The 23,204-nt window shown below is 42.3% G+C and overlaps 1 protein-coding gene across 2 annotated transcripts; it reads right to left on the bottom strand.

Annotated features, from left to right (window-relative positions):
- Nucleotides 1–15,264: 15,264 nt before the first annotated feature.
- Nucleotides 15,265–21,729, bottom strand: rbm8a (RNA binding motif protein 8A). Of its 2 annotated transcripts, none has more exons than XM_080005869.1 (6): nt 21,641–21,729; nt 20,822–20,881; nt 19,502–19,579; nt 17,825–17,961; nt 17,105–17,241; nt 15,265–15,838 (listed from the first exon to the last, which is right to left on the bottom strand). In XM_080005869.1, exons 1-6 carry the CDS (start codon nt 21,699–21,701, stop codon nt 15,790–15,792), a joined length of 522 nt encoding a protein of 173 aa, XP_079861995.1. In that variant the 5' UTR covers nt 21,702–21,729; the 3' UTR covers nt 15,265–15,789. The 2 variants fall into 2 exon arrangements, with proteins under 2 accessions (XP_079861995.1, XP_079861994.1); XM_080005868.1 differs by having other exon boundaries at nt 21,635–21,728.
- Nucleotides 21,730–23,204: the final 1,475 nt, after the last annotated feature.

The raw sequence follows: 23,204 nt of genomic DNA, 5'->3' as shown, positions 1-23,204 counted from the left end.
TATTCTCATATTTTTCTTTATTATTATTATTTATCATTTTGAATATTCAAATAAAAAGGTACTTATTGAGAGACAAGTTTTTTTTTCTTTACAGATCAAGACTCGGTCGTCTAACAATGGCATAGCCGTCAGTGCTGAAATAAAAAAGTTTAAATCGAAAATCTAATCAAATCGTGACCTTAAAATCAAAAGTCAAATCGAATCGTGGGTTTGGAAAACCGTGACACCCCTAGTAGAGGGCCAACAGTAAAACATCCCAGTGCATGCATTGTGTTACATTCAGCCATTTATACATTTATATTTATCATGTGAGACATGAAGTTTCACTTTCCTGTTTAAATAGGCAGCGCTGCTGATGCCTGAGGGACGAGCGGTGAAGCTCTGTATTTTCTTAAGATACTTCGTTCCGAATCACAATACAAAAAAACCTCAATTTGTCATCTGCACAGCCGTCATCGCCGAACGAGGATAGGCAAGTTGTTTTGTTCCCTTTAATGGTCAGGGCTTGTCGGATGACTAGGTCTATATATGTGTCAGTTCTATTTTCGCTCAATCACACAAACCTTTCCTGTGATCCCAAGGAACGTAACGCACACCCCTAACCCTTATAACGTCTCATATGAGTAATGAGATAAGGGGCCTAAGGCAAGCAAACAGGAAGGCGGTGAGCAGGTTAGATTTGTGCTGGAGATGATGAATGTGGCCCTACCCGAAGGTGGCTTAAAAATGTGGAATATGCCAACATTTGGACACAAGCCAATCGGATGAATTCTGAGGGACAGGAAATGAATGTCTTCCTATGAATGATTTGTTTGGCGTCCAGATCCAAACAGTCAAGTGTTTAATTTCCGACTGACAACCAATGTCTAATTATGTTCACATTGGCAACTGTCTTTCAGATTAAAAAAACAAACAAAGAAACAAACAAACAAAAAAGCGGGGAACAGTGGCCGTGTTGTCTCTATAAATCTCAGCCGGTTAAAGCCCTGTTCTCTTCCGTCCTCCAGAAACAGGGCCGGGAACAATGAGTGAACAGTGAGTCCTGTGGGTAAACACCGTCATACTGAAGTGAGCCCGAGGAGGATAAAAACAGAAGGAGAAAAAAAAACAAAAAGGTGTGGCGAGATCACTGTCCTTCGACCGCCTTGATCTGCGGAGTGTGGTAATCTGGTTAGCCTGTGAGGCCGGCCAGCCAGCCCTGGCTCGTTACATAACGTGGGGAGGCTGAGCGCGGTCGGACGGAGGAGCAGAGGGAGATCGAGCCCTCAACCCAGGTCCTGCTCGGGTTTCCGAAGACTGCGACTCAGCTCAACACAGCAGCATAATGCAACCGCTGCACATGTCAGCAGATTTCGGCTTTACTCGGGGATGGACGAAACATGAAATGTATTTGGGGGGAGGGAGACTCAGAGTCATGCTTTTGGTTGAGACCATTTCTGGTTTTTAAGGCATTTTGAATGCCATTTGTAGTCTAATTTAGGAATAATTTGACATGCGATTTTGTAAACTTTTTGCCATTATTCCCTGCAACTGGCAACAACCTCAGAACAACCTATTCTGGATTGATACGCACGCAGAATCTTCCAATAAACCTATTGGATATTAGATGTTTTTGTACATTATTTTCAGCAATTAAATGTTTTTCTGTTCTCCTGCTGCAATAGATACATTTCTGTTATATAATACATTTTTCACAGAAAATTTTGCACCAAAATTTAGAGCCCTTAAAACGCTGAAATGCAAAACATGACACAGTGAGTGGGAATGCCCACACTGTGCAATAAAAGCGTTATCTTCATACTCTGAGTGGCTGCATCCTGCAACCGACAACAAGTCTGATTTAGAGAGTCAACTATCTACGTGGAAAAGTCCTCCACCTTTATACTTATTTGAGTGGTTGTTCTGTCCAATTTGACTAACTAGCAGTCTCTTGTTTATGAGAATCATAATTTATCACGGTTAGGGATGCTAATTTAGATTTTTTTTTAATGGCGATAGCCGACCATCGACAGCCCGATAGCTGACCCCTTAACTGATCATTAACCGTTATCTTGGCAATATTAAAATATTATTTCAGTTGTCCCTAGCAAAAAAAAAAAACAACAGTCTTTTTTTATTGGACTTTTATTGGACTGGAATTATAATTATAAATAAGGAGAATCATAAATATATTTCAATATCTGCGTGGGATTGTAGAGAGATAAGGAGCCCTTCCGTATTTTTTTTTAGATTAGTTTCAACTAATTGTCATTGCACAGACTACAAGTACTGAGGCAACGAAATGCACTTCTCTGCATTTTACCATCCTAGTAACTGACGTATCTCGGAGCTGCCATTTAGCGGCGCCCGGAGCTGTTCCCCAAATAATAAACAACTCAAAACAGTTTAAAGTTGTTTCCACTGTTTTTAGGTGTTTTATTTGGAGGAACAGAGATCGGCACAGAGGAACTTGTGCCCCTCCTCTCTGCGCCCCTGTGCCCCCCCCGTCGAATATTCGCATTGAACAGCCAAATCCGATTTGACTGACAAATTCTCAGTCGGTTACAGCATTAAAAATAATTAATAACAATCAGACAAACACATAGAAATCCCCCATATGTTTTATGGACCAGCGTCGATTGACGAGCGAACAACTGAAAAGCCTTTGAACATAGGATGGAATAATGATTATTGTGTTTATATTTCATATACTCCTGGAACATTCGCCAGCAAAAAAATTAAATACACACACACACACACACACACACACACACACACACACACACACACACACACACACACACACACACACACACACACACACACACACACACACACACACACACACACACACACACACACACTTTAAGAAATAGATTGTGAAATTTTGCCAATTTTTCTTTAACCATACAACAAACTTTTTTTTTTTATCCATTTTTTAGCTGTTTAACTAAATAGTATTATTCGGTCAAAATGCTGATTGTCCGTTGAGGGTTAATTATTAACATCATAAATTATTAACATTCCTAATCACAGTATTGCTAATGAAGTTCAATTACTAAATCTTGACAGGGAAAGCAGAACACCAAGTAGGCTGGAGGTGGTCTTTAAAAAGGCCTTAATTTTTGCTGATTTGCAAAATTAATTAAATTTTCTGATTTAATTAATACGTTCAGATTTTTTAATCCTTGGTATTGCCTTGCTGGGAATGTGATAATGACAGTGCTGTAATGGGGAGGTGGACGACACACCAGAGCTCAGTGAGAGTATGCTGAATTCTGAAAATGTTTTCCTGCATCCTGTGTTCTACATCTTTGAACTATGGATGGATGCGTCGTGTCTGAGCTCAACGCTTTTCTTTCCATCAAATAGAGCAGGGTTGCATAAGGCCTCAGCATACGATAAGCATCGAAATCAGAGCAGTTGGGATGACTACACCAGGAGACACCGCCTCCTTAACACAGTTAAATCACTCCAGGCAGGTGCATTTAGACAGCACTTAGATATCAACTCCAGCCAAATAAATTTCCTGATTTCCCTCTCAATTTTTCCCCAAAACTGAAAACAGGGTTGCAATTAGCAATTGAATGCCATGCATTAACAACACTACTGCGTCCATCCATAAACAAAACAGATTTTCACCAACACTAGGCTACTAGCGAGCACCAATAATGGAGAGCGGAAGAGAGGGTACTCAAAACTTTTTAGTAGAGGACATTTCAATAAACATTGATAGTGGAATCGTTCGATAGACTTGTTGGCACAGGCCATAGACGGTCACTCACAAGGAGGCAGAACAAGTGTGAAGAAAGGGTTTTATTTCACAGTGAGTGGGGGTGAAAGTATGGTTTCGCCAAGAGCTTGAAACCTGAACTTTTGGTGCTACAATCCCTCAAAAAGGCATGGCAATGACTGGAACTGAGGAACTGCTCAAACACGGCAAAAATACTGGCCTTTCATTTATTGTAAACTTGCGGGTGATGACGGTTCCCCATTTGTAAAACACTCATTAATGGAAGCATCAATGCTTTCCCATTTTACTGACAAAATGTGCTTGCCCTGTAAAGACAAAAAGGGCTAATGATTTTGGTTTGTTGCCGGCTTACATCCAAGAAATCAATATAGTAAATTGGTGCTTGCACATTTCTGTGAGAACACCAGCAAGTTGGTCATTGGAGAAAAATCAATGAAACCCACTGAAGTGCTGCATGTTAGAACATTTGCAGAGCTAGAAAATAATGGAATTATGAGGGGGGAAAAGAGCACACGGCTTTAGTCCATGAGCAAACAAAAATTGCCTCTTCATCCGAATCGAAGACCACTCAAGCCCAAGCTGGACATAGCACCTACGGCCAAATATGGCCGCAACAAGGAGAATTGATAATCGTTCCAATCCAAATAAGGACATTGCTTATCTCTCACTGCAGGCCCAGCCCTCGCTGGAAGGAAATCTTTTAAGGTCTAATTTCTTACAGGTCTTGCAAAAGTAAAGCAAATCTAATTAGTGCAAGAGTCAATACAGAATAGTCGTCAGCATTACATGTCATTTATTATCTGAGATATGGTAAGCAAGTAAAATGGATCTCATTGTACTGACAGGTGTGCTATGCTTCAAAAACAAACAAAAAAAAAGTTGGCACCAATTAGTTTTGAAATGAATGCAGAATTTAACAACTTCTTAGGATTGACAACTCCTTGCAGTGCAAAACATGGAGTATGTACGTACATTCCAGACCTAATTAAAGCGTGACTACCATCGATGTGTGGAATGGGTATGACTGCACACAGAGACAAACACTGCGCTGCATTGAAACACATTACTCGTTCTCTAGATGGTGGACTATATAGGTTGTCAGACGAAAATGTCCCGAATCTCACTCCAATAGCTGATATACTGTATGCCACAACAAACTGGAAAATAAAGGGAAGTAACAATGTACAACATGAAAGCCCAGATCCCCCAAAATGTAATGCAGTTCTTCAGTCTGAAAAAGGGAAAAACAGTGTGAAAATCAGAGTGAGGGGTTCGACTGACTCGTTGCCCATGAAATGAACCATATAAATTTTACAATGTCGTGAGTGGGGAGGGACCAACCAGCGGATTGGAGCACTGCATCAGGCAGACACACACAGCTGACATCAGAGATTCCACAGCAATACCAGCCTTCCGCAGGCCAATCTGGCTGCAGCTAGCTGGCTCAGAGCTGATCCTGTGACTGTCATCATTGAAAAATCTGCCCAGCCATACTTTCCTCATGCTGCCGCCACATCCCTATGGTTGTTCAGAGGCATAGAAAGCTTAGCACACAAGGAAATCCATTATCGGCATGAAATTAAGCAACATCTTTAATTCAACTGGAAATTTGAGCTGTTTCGTTGCATCTTGGTGACTTGACAAGACAAGTTGTTTTTTTTTTTCCATGTGACTTTGCCAAAAGTAAATGAAACTAAAAACGAATAGAGCTTTATATTAAACAAGCATGCTGTTGCAGCTGCTCATTTATTTTGTGCCGACAAAAAAAAAAAAAGAAAAAAAAAGGACATTACGTAAATTTGGAGGGGTGGGGGGATGCAGACATGGATTGGCATTGATTACTTCTGAAGTTGGAGGTAAATTATTAGAAATATATCATTATGAGAAATTCAAGTCATAAACAGTGAAGTGCAATGTAAATAGCTAATATTCCTTTATTTTAGTTCACTGCATTCCATATGCACATCTACAGTATATTACTCCTCATCCCCTGGTTTTCTCTCGGGCTCTCATTGGCTTGTTCGTTGCGTTTTTCGTCCCCGAGCTCCCGGTACTATTTCAAACTACACAAGCTTTGTCCCCAAACTCCTGAGGCTTTCAAGCATTCTTGAAATCCCCAGGAGCTCGGGGACATCTCAATATAAAGTCTGGGACAGGTACCAGTGTGTTGTAAACCTGTCCTAACCATACGAGTGGTGGTGAATTTGCGCATTTTGAGATAATTGCCATCTGCCGAAATACCGGTAGCAGCAGCTTCTTGTTCTCTCCGACAGCGAGTCACAAACACACATACACTGCTGCGGTGCCCACATAGCCCCGCCTCCTCTCCCTCACTCACTGTCTCCACTGTCTCATTCATTTGTTATGGTGTTACTCATTAAAGATGGCAAGTCAGCGCCTCTGTCACCGGTTTTGAAAGAAAACAGCAGGAGTGCTGTTTGAATATACTTCCCATTTGAGGCAAAACGTGAACCTAACTCAGAGAATTGGACTGGAGTCTTTTTTTCTCAGCCAGACAGCGCTGCACCATGCATTCATTCCTGTTTTTCTGTGTTTTTATTGTAGATCTATTTATTTTTGTGCGTTTCCTAACTTGAATTAAACATTTTTTTTTTTAAACACAAAGTTCTTTTGAGTTTTGGTTCAATAAGGGAATGGAGCGCCTAGCGGAGTGCAGATCACGGGCACGAAGCACACCATCGCAGCATCCCGAAGGCGGAAATCCGCTACCTGGACGCCTATTCATGCTTTAAAACATTTAAAAAATAAAAGACAAAGAAAGGGGCCGCATAAAAAGGGCACAATGGACGTCAAGGGGCAGGTGCTCGGGCACCCTCAGCCCTCCCCCCTCTGCAAGTGCCTGCCCGTGTGTCCCCGCTGTCCTGTGCCCTGTCACTCTTGTCTCCCAGTTGCTTTCCGTTGCTATGGGACTTAATTTAGTAAAAAATTGATGTTTTTGTGTAAATACTTTACTTGTAAATAATAAATCCTGCACCTCTGTAACGGGGAGACTTCATTTCCCGACCAGACTTTGATATGTTAATCGTTTATCATAATTTATTTTTCTTTCACAAATTCAGTTTTTTGATGACCTGTGAATATTCATTTAGTTGATACATTTTTTTATTTTAAATAAGTGCGCTGCAGACAATAACATTTGTGTTAATTAAACGTTCATGTAAGTTCAGCAATTTGGGTCTCATTTGTAATTATTAAATTGTTGTTGTGTATATAACATGATATCGGCATTATACATCGGCCATCGGTTGCCCAAACCCCTATTGGTCGACCACTAGTGACGGGAGCACGCTGCGAGGTGGCAATAAGGAGGATTTTGTCCCCAAGCAAAGACATTTGTCTGGCACAGCCGGATCCGGGCAAATATTGTCTTGTCTCAATAGGGCATTATTCACACCGCTTCCAACAGGTACAGAAATCCACCACTTAATCTGTGAGGTGCAGAAATAAGATGAAAAAAACGTTTTTACACAATCTAAAAATAGTTTCCCTAGAATCATGCTCCAAAAATAGAAACTACTATTGCTAAAGGCATCTCCAATCCAGATGACCAATTACATGAACATCAAAAAATGGTTTGCATTCCAATTAAACAAAGAAATGTGTGCGTGCGTGATTTAATGAAATGACATCATGCTCTTGCGTAGCTTGCCAGTGCTTGATCTAATTTTTGTTTATGGTCAGTGAACTGCCTCCCCATGGCTGCGCTGCTGTGACGGAGTAATCCAATGTTCTGACTGCTGAGTTGAGTGGGAAGACAGCATCGCTGGTAGGGTGCGGGTACTTGATAGTGTAGTCCATTGTGCCTAAAATTAGCTGAAATGCCCCTTGCTGACATTTGCTCTAGCGTAGTAATAACAGCCAAGTTCATCCGGTTCAAATGGGCAGTGCAATAGCTTAGTGTTTATCAAAGTGTCTGAAAGCTGATGTCATGGGCTAACAGAGCATGGGGTCTAGGTCTCAATATTTCATTTGGCATTCTGTTGCTATGAAAACCTGTTGAATGTGCCAGTGCTGTCCACAGCAGAGGGGGATTATGGTTTTGACAACAGAAACCTCAAAACACAAAATCCTGTTCAGTATTACATTCCTTTTCACTGCATATATGTATGACGTATGTACTGTATATGTACAGTACATACATATACATCTCTTGAACTTGAACTAGTAGAGGACAACCTGCTGAAATAAGAAATATGTCAGAGCAATTTAGCCTAGCTTCTCTTTGGAAAAAACAGCACCATGCGGTGTCTGGAAAACACGATGGCCTCATGTTTCTCACCTAACAGCAACTGATGAATTCCCTATGTTATTAACCGATACAGCAGTAGGTCCCGCACAGTTATTTTGCTTCCTGTCAGTGTGATTAGATAGACCCACTGTTGGAGCAGGACTCAGAGGTCCCTGGACTGCGGCCCCTGGGCCTGCCGCTCAAGTAAAGCGTTGTAATTACCAGTCAAGCAGTGCTAATTTACAACCCTTGGAGCGGATTGTTGTAAACAGGCATGCAGCAGGCCAATGGAGACGAAACAATTAATTCTATGCAACCCGTCGGTATACTTTAGAAGGTATATTTATAGAGTAAGCTGTTGATGGAGCAATCTATCCGTCTCTTAGTTGAAAATCTGAAAAAGTTGAAGGGACCAACAGCGCAATATGGCATCAGGAAAACCGCCATTTGCCACACCTTGGTGTTCATATTGTAAAGAAAATCCTACGATCATGCGTCAATGTCATAATGTGATTCTTTCTGAGAGCACTGAATGGCGCATGTAGAGAAGCATTGGTAAGTTGAAAAACAACAAGGTGTATATGGCGTTTGCAATTAATTGCCAAAGACAAATATGAAATTTAAATGATTGAGATATGATTGGAAGCATAATGCCAAGGCCAATGAGGACCCCCCCATTCCAATATATAGGAGTCCTGTCTCACTACCTGGGAGTGAAGATGGTGCCCGAGTGAATGGACTTCTCTTAAAGTGATTTTGGCTTCACTATGCGATACCCCCTCTACTCACACAGGCAGGTGCTGTGCTGAACTGTACTCTAATGTTAACTATTACAGCAGGATTGGTATTTCACCCATCCCTGCTACAGAGAACATGTCAAGGATATCTGATATGTGAGTTATGGCACTTGCAACTAATATGTCAATATGCCATCAATGCTTTAACGTCTTGTAGCTAGGCTTGTGCGGATCATCGATAATATCGCGATATTTGTCACCATATGCGATATTTTCACAGTGCCGAAATAAACCCCGTCCGTCTGTAGGACCACGGGGAGCAACAGACGGACTTGCGGCTGACGCCACACCACACCTCGTATTTCTCACGCTAAGAATCCTGAAATAATTAAAATTCCTTTATTTATTTTTTTCTATGTATATACTTCCGTCACTCGCGCTTGCTTGGTGCCCGTCACTGTCCACGTGATGAAGGGGAGATCCTTTCCGCATACACATTACGTAACGTAACAGGACCATGTGCAACTTCCTGGTTGGAGTGATCCATTCTCACCGATCCAGCATAAAGGTCCATTATTTCTCCAAAGAAAACAATTAGAGTGTTTTTATTGTAGATGTATTAATTGTAATTGAATGAAACCGAAAAAGTGCTGTCACCCCCCACCAACAACGACAATAATATTGTGTATTGCAATATTCGGGCGGGACTGCACTGCGATATAACATTTTGGCTATCGCCCAAGCCGACTTGAAGCACACATTAACAACAGATGTTAAAAGGCTACCCTGCCACTTTGCCAGTGAAAGATTGCAGGACATATATACATAAATCGTTTCACTTTAGGGGCAATACAAACAGGTTTCATTGGCCTGGAGAACTGCCAACCTAAACTCCTATCCATATTCTACACCTTGATGTCTCTCGATCGATTTCTAGACTTTGTGCAGAAACAAAAGGCATCCACGTCCATCTGCCAGCCCAGGAATGGGGGGAATTCAGCAGTGCTTCAAGTAGTGAAGTAGAAAAAAACATTAAGCTGCATATTGAATTGTACAATTATGACACCTTGAGAATCAGGACAGTAAAAAGGGTGAAACCTCACCCATCCAAACGCTGCTGAGTACAGACCGTAACAACTTTAAAAGTATTGATTAAAAAGATAATTTTAAATTGAGGGTATTTTCTTGTCGTTGCCTTGTCCTTTTTGGTCCTCCACCAGCCCAATTAAGATAAAATATTGACTGTGGTAAATCTTAAGTAAAAATGTTCACGTACTATAAATGCGTAATTGGGCTTCAAAGCTGCCATGCCAGTTTGTTTAGTGTACAACCCTCTGAACCCTGTGCTTGTTCACTTGCCGAGCAGGCATTCCAAACACTGTAGCCTATACAACATAGAACTCGGTAGTTAAGCTGCAATCCACCAAAACAAAAAAGTTACCAAATGAAGTGAAAAGCCGTCTGTTCAAAAGGCTCCATCAGACAGTGTCTAGAAAGAAGCCATCATATGTGTAAAGTCAACCAAACCTAGTGAGGGCCAGCCAGTGGCTAAGCACGCAGTAGCCTAGACTGGTGCGTAGTACTAATGCTCATGTGAATCCCCACGTGCTGCCGGGCCTGGCACCATGCACGACGGGCAGCTTTACATCAAATCTCTGTGTGATGTCATCCTGGGTGAGAGGCTCCTCGTGAGGACGATGTGGGATTATTGCTGTCCTGGATCCACGAGGGAGAGTGGGTGGGGCTCGGGTTATATGGCTGATGCAGAGGAATGAACACCCGTTCACGGGCCAAGGTGGCATGTAATATAAAGTCCTACCGGACACCGGCCTTATACTGCCGAAAATCATGATCACGGTAAATTAGAATGTGGACTGCAAAGTTTATCTGCCCTACTCACCACTATGCTGGATTGTCAGACACAACGAATGTTTTATTGTTCTTACATTGAGCCTGTCAAAGTATTTTAATGAGCCATGGTTGTACTTTCTTGCAGATGACACTGAAACTCATGAGACAATTAGATTTTAGTCTTAACAGTCGTTTTATCATTTGCTTCTAGTCTAAGGTTGTAGTTACGGTCACTTGCACTATAAAATAATAACCACTTCTTTGCTATTTGTAGGGCTGGATAATTTCCTACAACACCAGAGCCTGTTATATGCAAACCTCCACCCTATATAACCGTATACCTAAGTGTCTGAACAGAGTCCTGTAGCTGTTGGTCACCAGGTGGGGCAGGCAGAGGTGGGATGGGTGATGCCATGATTCCAGGCCTCTCCACCCTGACACAAACAGGACTGGGCGCTGGGCTGGCTGCTCTGTCACAAGGCTGGCAGCCGTCCAGCTGTGCCGGGGAAGGCGGGGCTCAAAAGGGTTTATGAGTTGCTGTCTGGGCGCACAGGCTCTCGGAGACAAGCCACCTATTGATCACCGTCTCACTGTAGCTGTGTGGGGACAGAAGCAGGTTTCTATTTCACTTCAAATCTGTTCCTGTCCGCTTTCCTGTCTGAGAGAAAGAGAGAGAGAGACACACACACACACACACACACACACACACACACACACACACACACACACACACACACACACACACACACACACACACACACACACACACACACACACACACACACACACGAACAGGACAAGGATGCAGGAATGTATGGTACAGCATTTTTGTCACCTTAAATTAAAAGTGTGTTAATGCTAGTGAGTCTGAGATGTTAGCTTAAGCAATATTGCATACAAGATGGAGTTTTGTTACTTATATTACATTAGTCAAATATGTCACATGGCACAAAAGTCATGTGTTTGTCCTACTAACCTAGCGAGACAGACACTTATTTACTTATTAATATGACCGTGTTCGTAGCCTCTGGTTGAGAGACCCTTTGGGAGTAGCTGCACAGCAAATGGGCCTAACTGATATTGGATCCTGACAAACACATACACCCAGCAGCTGTTTGGGGGAGCCCGGCAAGGGAGGACTTTAAATTTTCATCTCCACTGCCTTGCTGAAACAGCATGGTTTCTCAATGAAACCCTATATTCAGTATGGCAGCATAACGCCAAGGCCAAACTGCACAATAAGCCTTCGTTCTATGGGCTCACCTCGAGAAAGACATCCAATACATCAACGGCAGAACATAATCTTAAGCAGTCGGCCTAAACACTGAGAACTCAACTCAAGTTTTTCAAGACGATAACATAATTTGAGCACTCCAGGGTCCTCCAATATTTTGGGGATAACTATGGTGCTTTTAAAAGATAAACAAGAGAAACGACTATTAGTAATGTGAATATTATGACCAAGTAGGGGCAAGAGAGAAGCATTGATCAGAGCAGTTCATGAAGTTTGAAAATTGCATTACTTTACTCAACTATATCACAGAATTATGACAACCAAATCCAAGACGATAATCTTGTCTCATTTCATAACATCAATATTACATTAATACATTATCCTGCCCTCCTGGCTGATGTAGCCAACTCCAAAAAAGGCTAAACTTTTTGCTTTGAATGCACAGCGTAAAAGGACACTTCTAACTTTCCACTGACCGAAATAGGCAAAAAATAGGCAAGAAAAGAAAGGACTACAGCACAAGATGTGAAAGAAATAGCGATAAAAAGGTATTGATAAACACAATGAATCTAGTAAGTACAAAGATATAGCAAAATTCAAAGAATATAGAATTTACAGTACACAAGCACCAACACGGAACAATGATATTAAGAAAAAAACACATCTTGCTGCATGTCACTGAGCCAGTTAAGGTAAATATGTAAAATAACATATATAAGCCACGTCTAAATACATTCCTATGTCTCTAGGAATACCTGTCCAAATAATTTTAAGGTGATGACAAACACACAAAGCTTGTTTTCTGAATTGCACACTGGTGGGTGTAAAATTTGGCTCCGTGTGATGCTGTGTGCATGCATTTCTTGCAGTGCTGTGGATGTACATAATGAGACTTGACAGCACAAACTTGGGACTCACGTGACTTGACAGAGAGTGCTTACTACAAGAAAACAAACTCCTCTTGGGTTACAACCAGCCTGGCTTGGGGATCCCAGAGTCTCTGTGCATCTTCATCAGCAAGTGTGTGAAAAGTAAGGATCAGTTAAAAAAAAAAAAAAAGCGTACCCTGCCAAAGTGACTGTAAGGCAGAGACGAACCCACCAACCAGCGCCAGCATTTAGCAGAACCAGGCTGTTTGTTGGAGCCTGTCTTCCCCCGTAGTTCACTTCTGACCAGCCTTCCTTGCCACCGTTAGGCAGTCACTTGTGTGTTTCGCATTTCAAACATGACCCTGCATAGTCACTGGAAGGAATGAGTACAGGTGGGAGGGCCTGATGCATTTCTTTCTCCTCCACCACCACACAATACCGCCATTCTTCAAATTCTACAATGCTTGTAGTTAGGAGTTGTTATTCATCCCTGATTGGGTTTCAGTAAGAGCGGCACAAACACTTTGTTGGATTTGTCTTTGGATGGTAACAAAAAATAACTGGCTAGTCCGATGTTTTTTTACTCAAAAAAAATACAATAACATGCTTAACATGACCTTAAACCGGGATTTGTGCGAGGGTTCAGAACAGAAACAGTCCATGTAGGCCAGAGGCAGGAAAGAACTTGTACCTCTGTCCTACTTTCATGTTGACTGCCTGTCCAGGACTGGGAGCAAACAAAAGATCCTGTAAATACAAGACCTGAATAATTCACGCCAAAGCGTAATGCAACCCGCTCGTGCGATGTTAGAAATGACGGCAAACAGCTCCAGCTTCAATACAAGTACAGCACTGAAGGACCGCCACATCAGTGAAGTGGAGAGCCAGTTATGTTGTAGTGGCACCAATTACTGCCTGCACACTTTATACAGACAAGTATTTTATGTTAGTTTATCCCCTTAACCAAATTAACAATAGCAATTGCAAAACAAACATGGTCAAATGTATTTTTAACACAATTTTGACCCGCACCTACCACCCTTGTTTTATTCTACAGTAAGCAGGTCTGTAGTTAACTGCAGTGTGATAACTGAAGATCCAGAGTGTTTTGGGCAGCAAACACTTTAACAATGGGGGTTAAGACCGGGGGATGGTGTTGAAGTCGGATTTGGGCTTGTGAAGCACTTGGAGGCTGAACTATGATTAAGGGCTGAATAAATAAGCTGGAATCGACTGAATCAAAGACTCAAGGGCAGCTATAAATATTGTGTAAGCAGATTGCAACCGATCAAGCACTCACTGAAACGTTGCAACAGGCAGGCAACCACGTGTAAAAGTTGTTGTGATACATCTGATCTGACAAATGAGAATAAGTGAAAATAAGAATGAGTGAAAGACCATTCTGACACTTTCATTATGTAACCCCTGGACTGTTTCAAACATGTATTTCAACACATTACTTGTGTGCAGGTGGTTTATTTTATATTTGCACTTAGTCGTTTTCATTATATATATATATATATATATATATATATATATATATATATATAAGTTTTTTGTTTCTCGTTTCATGCATTTTTAGATGATGTGAGCTTTGCGTTATTCCCGTACAACTATTTAGCACGTGTCGTTATTATTTTCACATTGCAAGGGAGTGCTCTGCAATGTTGCGCCACGAATGAATCCATTAAGTTCTTTTAAAAAGCACCGCTGCAGCCCACCGTGGAGCTGGTCCCAAATGTTGACTGTGTGCCAGCTATTAGGGCGCCGGCTATTGCCTGGAACGAACAAGACACATGCTCACACAAGACACATCGCATGAGGTCAAATAAAGCTCGAACGCCCCGCTGTTCGACACGGTCAGATAAGTCAGTCAGCTCCGAGTGGCCGGACAACTTTTGGTGCAAAAGGTAATCCCGCACGCGTGTTAGCGCCTATTGCACATAACTGTTCTTACCGGGAAGTAGACGGAGCCGTCGCATCTGGATAGCAAGCGGCTAACACTAGCTAGTGGAGTGTCCCCTTGTCGGCTTACCTCAAGCGGCCTCGCAGAGAAGGTTTCCATCGTTCCCTGCAGCTTTCCGCTTCCTAAATAATGTCTACGTTTTTCTCGGACCATCGGGTGTCAACTTTTTGGACTTTTCCGCAGGTGCAGCATCAGTTTAAGTCCTCACCCCGGACCACCGACGGCAGCAAAGTACATTTCTTGGTCCACTCAAACAACAACGTCAACCAAAAGCGCTTGGGACCCGCCCACTCGAAAGAGCCGAGCCAATCGCCGAGGGGAGCACGCCTGATTGACGTCCGGACGCACCAATAGCGACCGTTGGCGATCTTGAGCGACGGTCCCCGGCAGAGTCGCGGCCCAATGAGGGGGGCAGCGTAGAGAGCGTCCGTGCGCTGGTTGGTCGAGGAGAATAGAGGGCGGGGGCTGTTGCCCAGTGGCCTATGGGCTGTCCCGCTGCATCCAGAGTGACAGGTGCTTTAACTTGACAGAATGGATGGGGCGGAACCAGTGCGTGGGTGAGGTCATCTTGGATGATGTCAATTTCCACGTCATTTGAAGGGGCTAAACAAAACAACTGGCACAATTTGTATTTTTAAAAGTGGATTTTTTTTTTTAATATATGTAAAACAAAACAATCCAATGGCATAAAATGCACAATGACGAAACCAGATCAATCAAACATCTAAGGAATTCTAGGAAACCAATAGATCACCCACATCTAAAAGAGGTGGTCCTGAAACAAAACAAACAAAAACAAAAAAAACAGAAAAGAAAAGCTTCAGCTACAAAACTGTACGGTTACCATTTGTTGGGTGCCAACACAGCACCCACAATATTAAACCAAAATAAACACTCTGGCCCCATTGCCTTAAACCCCCAAGGTACTCCAGGTTTAAGTTCACAAAATTTTACAAAGTGACACCATACAGTTTTTGTTTTAGTTGGACATCTTGCACCAAAGCGCTAGAATGACAATTTTTATTATTTTTTTTCCTTTCTTGTTGGGTGACGTAATGAACCCCCAGGCGAACGCCTTCTCTGGGCGATAACAATGTTAACATTACAAGACGCCTCCCGCCCTCCGCAGACGAAGCGGGAAATCACAATTTCAACGCCGCCTTCTGTCGGGACTTCGGCTACGTCTCCGACCACCACCCCTGAAAGAGAGTAAAAACAAATAAAAGTTAAAAATAAAAAAAGCCCCCCCCTTTTTTTTTTTTAAACCATTGAAATAAGTCTATGAACTGAAATAATAAAATGAAAAACAGACATGGGTAGATTAACGATTAAGGATATTAATGACAGACGATTTTTTTTTTTAATGTTTTTTTTGGGGGTTTTTTTAATGGGCAGTTCCACGTTGGATCATATTCCATGTTGAACAACGAGGTGTATTTGAGTTTGAGTTCAGAGCCGCAGAACGGCAATATTATCTGCACACGGGAGTGTAAACAGAGAAATCATGGTCTGAGTGGGTGTGTCTGCTGTCCGTCAATGACAAATACATTGCTCACATGGTAGGACAGCTGCACATACGGTCCCCCACCCGAAGCTACGTCAGCTCAGAAGCTACGTCAGATCATAGGCAGAACTGCTTCACGGCAATATTTCACGCCGCGGTGCTTTACAGTATCTGCACGTGGGAGCCAGCACGAGAGCAAGTGTAAAGTAAACAAACACAGATGCAGGGGGAACACGGCGCTTGGGGAAATTAAAAGTAAATCATTGGATGGATCGTGGATTATTACAACATCTGCCCGTCTGCGACCACACCTGGACAACACGAGATGAGCTGACGACCGAGCAAATCGCGCTTTACTGCATGTAGAAGACACAGGGAGATAGCGTCGGCCCACCTTTAGTCTTTTTACTACAAGCGCTCGCCTCTGGCAAAAATAACATCTTCCCGACAAGTACAGGATAAATAATGAATGTTGTTTGTTTATAATACTCGTTTAAAAATAGGGACACAGGGGCTGTAGTATGTCACTTTGTGTTCTTCTAACCCTCATTGTTACGTGTAGCCTATTGTCGGAATTAACTACCACCACATAAATGGTACATGACAACGACCTTGCTACGTTACATTATGTTCGATCGCCGGAAGTACGACCGGACGATTGAATTGCATGATCGCCCAAGCCTAATGAAAAACAAACTAATTAACCACATTCATGACAGAAAGCACTCTTATTATACATGTCATGGTGTAATCGGTGCGAATCACCCATAATTGAATGCAACACGGCGAGAAGACACGTGAAATCACTCGCACAAGGCATACCGTGCCTCGTAGACCAATTTAAAAAGGAAAAAATAAACATACCTTTGAGAAGAAAACAACGCAAGTCCTATGCAGGAAAATACCCTGAGGTGATCATTTTGACACTTGTACACCATTCAACCGAAAGCAAACTCCTCACCTCCTCTTGTTTTTGGGAGGTCCTCTGACGAAGCCCCAGTCAACGCTGATGGGCTGCCCCATCAGGTCCTGGCCGTTCAGACCTTCCATGGCTGCCTGGGCCTCTTTGTACGTCTCATACTCCACCAGCGCATAACCCTACGGGAGACAGCAGGACATAGAGGACCAGAGGCATCAATCCTATGGACATGAGGATTTAAAGTGCTATAAATCCCAAAGAAAGATTTATAACGAAACCTGCTTTACAGTGCCCCCCCCACCCTCACAATCTAAAAGATTGCCTTCAGTTGCCAGCAAAGGATAACTATTCCTTATGTAAAAGAGGAATGCTGCCATCTTGTGATTCAGATGAAAATTACAACGTAACTGCAGCCATTGCCGAGCATAATGTTGGATTGGCCTTAACGTGAGAGTTTGTCGAGCAAAACATGCAAGAATATTATTTTGTCAGATGTAAGTACAAAGGGCAAAAGAGTGGGTTTGAGGTGGTCCTGGGCACTTAAAAGTACAAATCAGTTTGCTATGAATCATGACTGGGTGGATGGAGGCTCAAAGGCTCCATCAGAATAATGTGAATAAATTAAATTATACGAGATCATGTTTGTTGCAGCTAGTTAAAATAATCTCTTCTGTGACAATAAAGTGCCAGCCTCCTCTGCTGTTAACAAAAGCTCACAGACGGTGGTGGAACCGGAGGTCTGTGGCCCGGTCAGCGTCTAACCTTGAGGTAACCTGTTCTGCGGTCAAGGTTGAGGTGCAGGTTTTTTATCTCTCCGAATTCGGCGAACTTGTCATGGATGTCCTCCTCCGTGGCCTCCTCATGGACACCGGTCACAAACAGGATCCAGCCCTCCACAGCTACAAGGGGGCAAATGGCAAGGAACATAAATGTAATACAATAGAAACTGTCTAAGAACTTGCAATTAGAAATGCACAGAGAGAAAAATAAATAAATAAATAAATGCACAGACACCATTTTTCCAGACCAAGTAATCACCCGTGGGGACTTGCTGATACCAAGGAGTGCCCAAAATAGAAGTCACAGATTTAGAAGTCCCTATGCATCACATTCAAGATTCAAGATTCAAGATTTTTATTAATGGTCTCAGGTTTAGCTATAATAGTTGATGAGCACAGTATCGGACAAACATCACAGAATCATGACAAAAATAAAAAACGCCCCCACGGTATAGTGCTATAGTTGGGGGGTCCACACACACATAGAACACAGCTTAATGCTGAAAATGTGGGCTTACCCATTCCAGAGGTGCAGGATTTTTTTTATTTACAAAGAAAGCATTTACACAAAAGCATCCGATTTTTACTAAATTAGGTCTCATCGCAACAGGGAGACAGGGGTTTTTTTGGGGGGGGACAGAACAGTCCCTTAACCCAGTTGTTTAAAATGTTTCTTTTAAAAACATGTAGGAAACAAAAGAAAATAAAAAGATCTAAAATAAAAGACAGGCAGGGGAGCTGGTGCACATCGCTGTCTGGAGGAGAAACTAAAACAAAAAAATAACACCCCCCCTCCTCCCTACGCTCCAGTTTCAGAACACCGCAAATTGCACTTACAGTTTCAATGCTCGGATATTTCCAGGCAAAATAATAATAATAATAATCGTCTGTCATCAATGTCGATCGCGACCGATGGGAGTCGATCACCGATAGACGATTTAATCGTCAATCAGCCCAAGCCTACTCTCTAGCTATGTTGGAACAAAAAAAATAATATTCAAGAGGTAAGTTTATAGATTAAATTTTTTTCCTCATAATGTGGCAGCAAGTTGGAACATGTCAAGTGAGCATCACAAGCGAAAGGAAATGTTTGTGAGACTTTTTACTGCAGGATAACGCAAGCAAAATCATGCTTTATTACTCAATAAAGTGACACAACTCTGCTACAACTCCTAAATGGCACATTGTAATTAATGTACTAGGCCTTGTCGTTTGGACGAATATATCGTCAACCGGCGATTGTTCTTTTAGGCGATTTTTGTCCTTTTATTTTTCCAATTTAAAGACCTGTACAGCTCAATTCAATGCGTGTATGAATAGGAACTGGTATTCCGCGTGAGGAAGAGGAAATTAATAGATGTCCGGTTTAAAACCAAAATAATCCCACATAGGATTTCACAGGGAGAAGGAGATCATCCGTAATCAGACCACTTTCCCCGCAGCGACAAAATCGACAATCGCCGGTTGTTGGGCTGACTGTTGCCAGTAGGAAAATTGTGTGGTATGCTCAAGCCTATAATGTGCTCACTCAAATGCAAACCTAAAGAGGATTGAAATCGTAGCCATTAATAGCTGGAGACACTTTAATGGCATCCACGTAATTGGAGTGACTGAGAGGAAAGTGACTGATTAGTCCCAACACGAACAGGTTATTACTTACACCTCTGGGGTCCTGGCTCGTCCCCATCCTGTTCCACAGTATCGTAGTCCTCCTTGACTCTGGACCTGGCTCCTTCCTCTAAAAACACAACACAGGCAAATATACAGTCAGTTCATGAGATTGGAAAACCATAGAACTGACTACCGTTCTATTACAGTATGTGTTTACCCCCCCAATTTTCTCTCTCAAGTTGTCCCAACACAATTACTGTCGTGGCGTCGTGATTTCATGTTTAAATGCTGTGGATTAAGTTAAGATGGATAGTTTGATTGTTAAGCTTTTCATGTCTTGCATGTTCCGTTTCATGCTAGAATATTGAAAAATTAATATGGCGTGGCTGTTTGTAAGGTCTAATTCTGTGTCTAAAATAGGTTGCCATGAATATGAAGGTAAAAAAACCAAGAGCGAATCTATGCAATATGCATAATGACGACTACATATTTAACACAGAAATGATGCATATATTGTAAAGAGTGGAAGTTGTTCACTGTATTATCTTGGACAATGTAAGTGCGCGTGTCTAACATCTGTGGAAGAGTTGGAGAACATACGTGTGACACAACAGTAAAGACAAATGAACGAACTCACGGTGTCTGCTCATTCTGTTAAGTGCATATTCATGATGTTGGTAAGATACACATCTACAGACATTACATGGTGTCAGAGTAGTCTATCTGTGCAGTGAGCGGCCATGCTGAAGTTGAACCCACCGAGTGAATTCAAGTTTGACTGCCCTGCGGAGTGGCCGGAATGGAAAGAAAGCGCTTCGCACTTCAGGCTGGCTAGGAAGCTTGATAAAGGCGACGTGGAGATTCAATCGAGTTTGGCGATTCATGCCATGGGGACCGAGGCTGAAAAGTTATTCAGTTCCTTTTAAATCATGGCAGAAAAGACTATGCTGTTTCCACGAAAGGGGATGAGCATATCAGAGATCGCCTTGTAGCGGGCATAACAGAGCAAAGAGCTCTCCTGGTAGTTCCAGCACGTGCCCAACTCAATGCTGGTGCAAGTCACCGACCAAGTGCGCCAGGCAGAGCAGATAAAGCAGGTTAGTCTCCAGTCCAACCGACTAGAAACGCAGCTGGCTAACATTAATGTTGTCCGACGACAAGAAGGCCAACAAAAGTAAACAGGCCGGCAGCGACATGTGACGCACCAGTAAAGATACAGAAATGAATGAACTTCAGTGAATATTCATTATGCCCATAAGATAGACATCTACAGACATTGCATGCATCGTATCACCTTCCAGCGCTAAATGAGCACCTCTACAGGACAGAACAATACAAAGGACTGATCCATGCGCCGTGTTAAACTTACCTGAGCCGAAGCCTCGCCCTTTCCTCTTCTTCGCCTTCTCTTTCAACTTGTGGATGCTCTCTGGAGGGAGGGAAACATGAAACATGAGTTAGATAAATCACACCTAACAGCCATGCTTTCTTTACTGGGATCCTGGTCCCTGTACCACCACAGTTACGTGTGAGCAGCGATTTCCTGGGATATCTTTGTTTTTGGAAAGCGCGCTGTCTCTGAAATACAAATGGTGGCGAGTTAGGTCTGGGTTGCAGCAGCAACTTTTGACAGGGAGACCAAGTGGCTTCCCATCTTGTCACATAGAATTATTACCTACTCTCTGGTCACACAAAAAAGAAGGATGCAGTTTCAAGGTGGCAAATTGCAAGTAAATCATCTGTAAATCATGTTGATGGATTTACGTGTGCGCCGGTTTATCCGACTTCCAATCCCAAAGTGCGTGTAATTACCAAGAAACGTCGCTAGTCGCTCCAATTCTTCCAAATGATATGCAACTACATGTTGATTCATCCAGTTCGAGGTAACAAACATGAGCACCGGGAGTTAGCTGCTAAGCGGCGAACATCTTTGAACAGGGACGAGCGTGCTAGCTGGCTAGCATGCTACTCCCCATTCAAACGTGTTTTCCATATGGGAGCTAACGTCCATGTAGCAGCCCCGTACGGTAGCATTTGTTAGGCCCGCCACGCACTCCCCGTGTTTCGGGGGGACCCCGCACCCGCCCCCGCCCGGCGAAGGCTGCGCTATTTCCACAGGCCGATGCCGAAAGTCGTATCTAAAAGCCGTACTAATTCGCAACCCGCAATCAATAAATTTTACCATCACCATCTTCGTCCATAGGAAAGTCCTCGCCTCCCGCTTCGTGTAGGTCCAGCACGTCCGCCATGTTGTCTGTCTCTGTGTGTGTGTGCGCGGCCCAATGACGCTCAAAGAACGGAAGCGGAAACGGGCTGGGTTGCCAGTTTGTAGGAAAGTCAGTATTTTGCACCGGCAGGAGAAAAAGAAACAAAACAAAAAAAACCCCAACATAAATAAATTAATGGCAATTTAATATGTGTGAGATATTTACACTCATGGACATCTCCCATAACCGCGTCTTACTTAATTGTATGGATATAATTTGATGGCAAATAAAAAAAACATTTTATTTTCCACATTCCCGTCGTGTTTGGCCGAGACCCAACGGTCAAACACCTCAGCACTTCTGCGTTTTCATGAAGAACGTCATTCAAACGGTCTCGGATATAGTTGTGTTGAAGGACCGAAGGTTTCTGAAAACGGCGATTTTCGCCCCTTGCTCTTCCGATGGTTGTGCTATTATTTCGCAATAAATCAAACAAGTATTTCGCTTAAATGTAAAGGTATTTCAAGAAAAAAAGATGAATAAATATAAAGGTAATATATATTTAAATATCTATTAAATATTCCGCATTCCTGCTCTTGTTTTTATATATATATATATATATATATATATATATATATATATATCATTTCTTTTGTGGTAATATAAAATCCGCCATATCGATCGTAAAAATCGATTATTTTTTACAAAGGGACGTCCCTTTTACGATTTAGGGACGGGTACTGCCCTCCTGTGGTCGTAATGTGCATTGAAGTGACAGTTAAAAACGGTGACGTTTGGTTGATGTAACATATCAAGCAGCGCATATCTGTGGTAATTTGCAGTGAGGGGGAAAAAAAAAGGTCGAATGAATAATTGAAATAATGATATTTCAGGTTCTGTATGCGCGTGTGGTCTTCTGCAGCAGTATAAATGAACACACTAAAACTTTGGAAGCTTGGGAAAACGAATACAATTCCTAAGTAAGACAACACCTCTACGTTTTGCCGTATTCGTTTTTGCAGCCAAGCGATCGTCCATCAGCTTTAGTATTTCGACTATAAATCAAGCAGTAACCGAGACAAAGACAAGACAAAAACGTGTTTTCCTCTTGCCAGTGTCTGTTGCACACTATCTCTTTTTATGAAACGAGATAGTGTGCAACGTGTTCACATCCTAAGTGATAAAAAGTGCACGGCCACTGTAGATGCTGACCTTAGAGTCTTTCGACTTTTCATCTACATTTTTGGCTGATTTATGAGCCTATTATGAGTCACTACTTTGCTTATTCAACTTTAATTCAAGACTCATCTAAAAAGAGGCCAATCAAAAAACAATACAAGACAACGACAGATACAAAGAGTAGAAAGGGGAATAAGTCACAGTAAATGACAAAGGCTCCATGTTTGACCCATCTACATTTTGCCCCTCCAAAGCATTAAATCAATATGAATAGTTTATTTTATTTCTGTTGGATTCAAATGAAAGATTGCACAAAACGAGACGGTGCTTCGACTTATCAGGGAGAATGGGCGTTGACAGGTTATC

The sequence above is a fragment of the Zeus faber genome (genome assembly GCF_960531495.2).
Source record: "Zeus faber genome assembly, chromosome: 8".
In the NCBI taxonomy this organism is placed as follows: Eukaryota; Metazoa; Chordata; class Actinopteri; order Zeiformes; family Zeidae; genus Zeus; species Zeus faber.
This window is presented reverse-complemented; position numbering and strand designations above follow the sequence as displayed.

Bases quoted from the DNA above. Each gene is read 5' to 3' on its own strand.
- rbm8a (XM_080005868.1), bottom strand. From the start codon at position 21,701: ATGGCGGACGTGCTGGACCTACACGAAGCGGGAGGCGAGGACTTTCCT. The intron at 20,882-21,634 runs GTAAAATTTATT...CCCTCCCTCCAG, and splicing joins TATGGACGAAGATGGTGATG to AGAGCATCCACAAGTTGAAA. The intron at 15,839-17,104 runs GTGAGGAGTTTG...ACTCTCTTTCAG, and splicing joins CCTCCCAAAAACAAGAGGAG to GGGTGGTGGTCGGAGACGTA.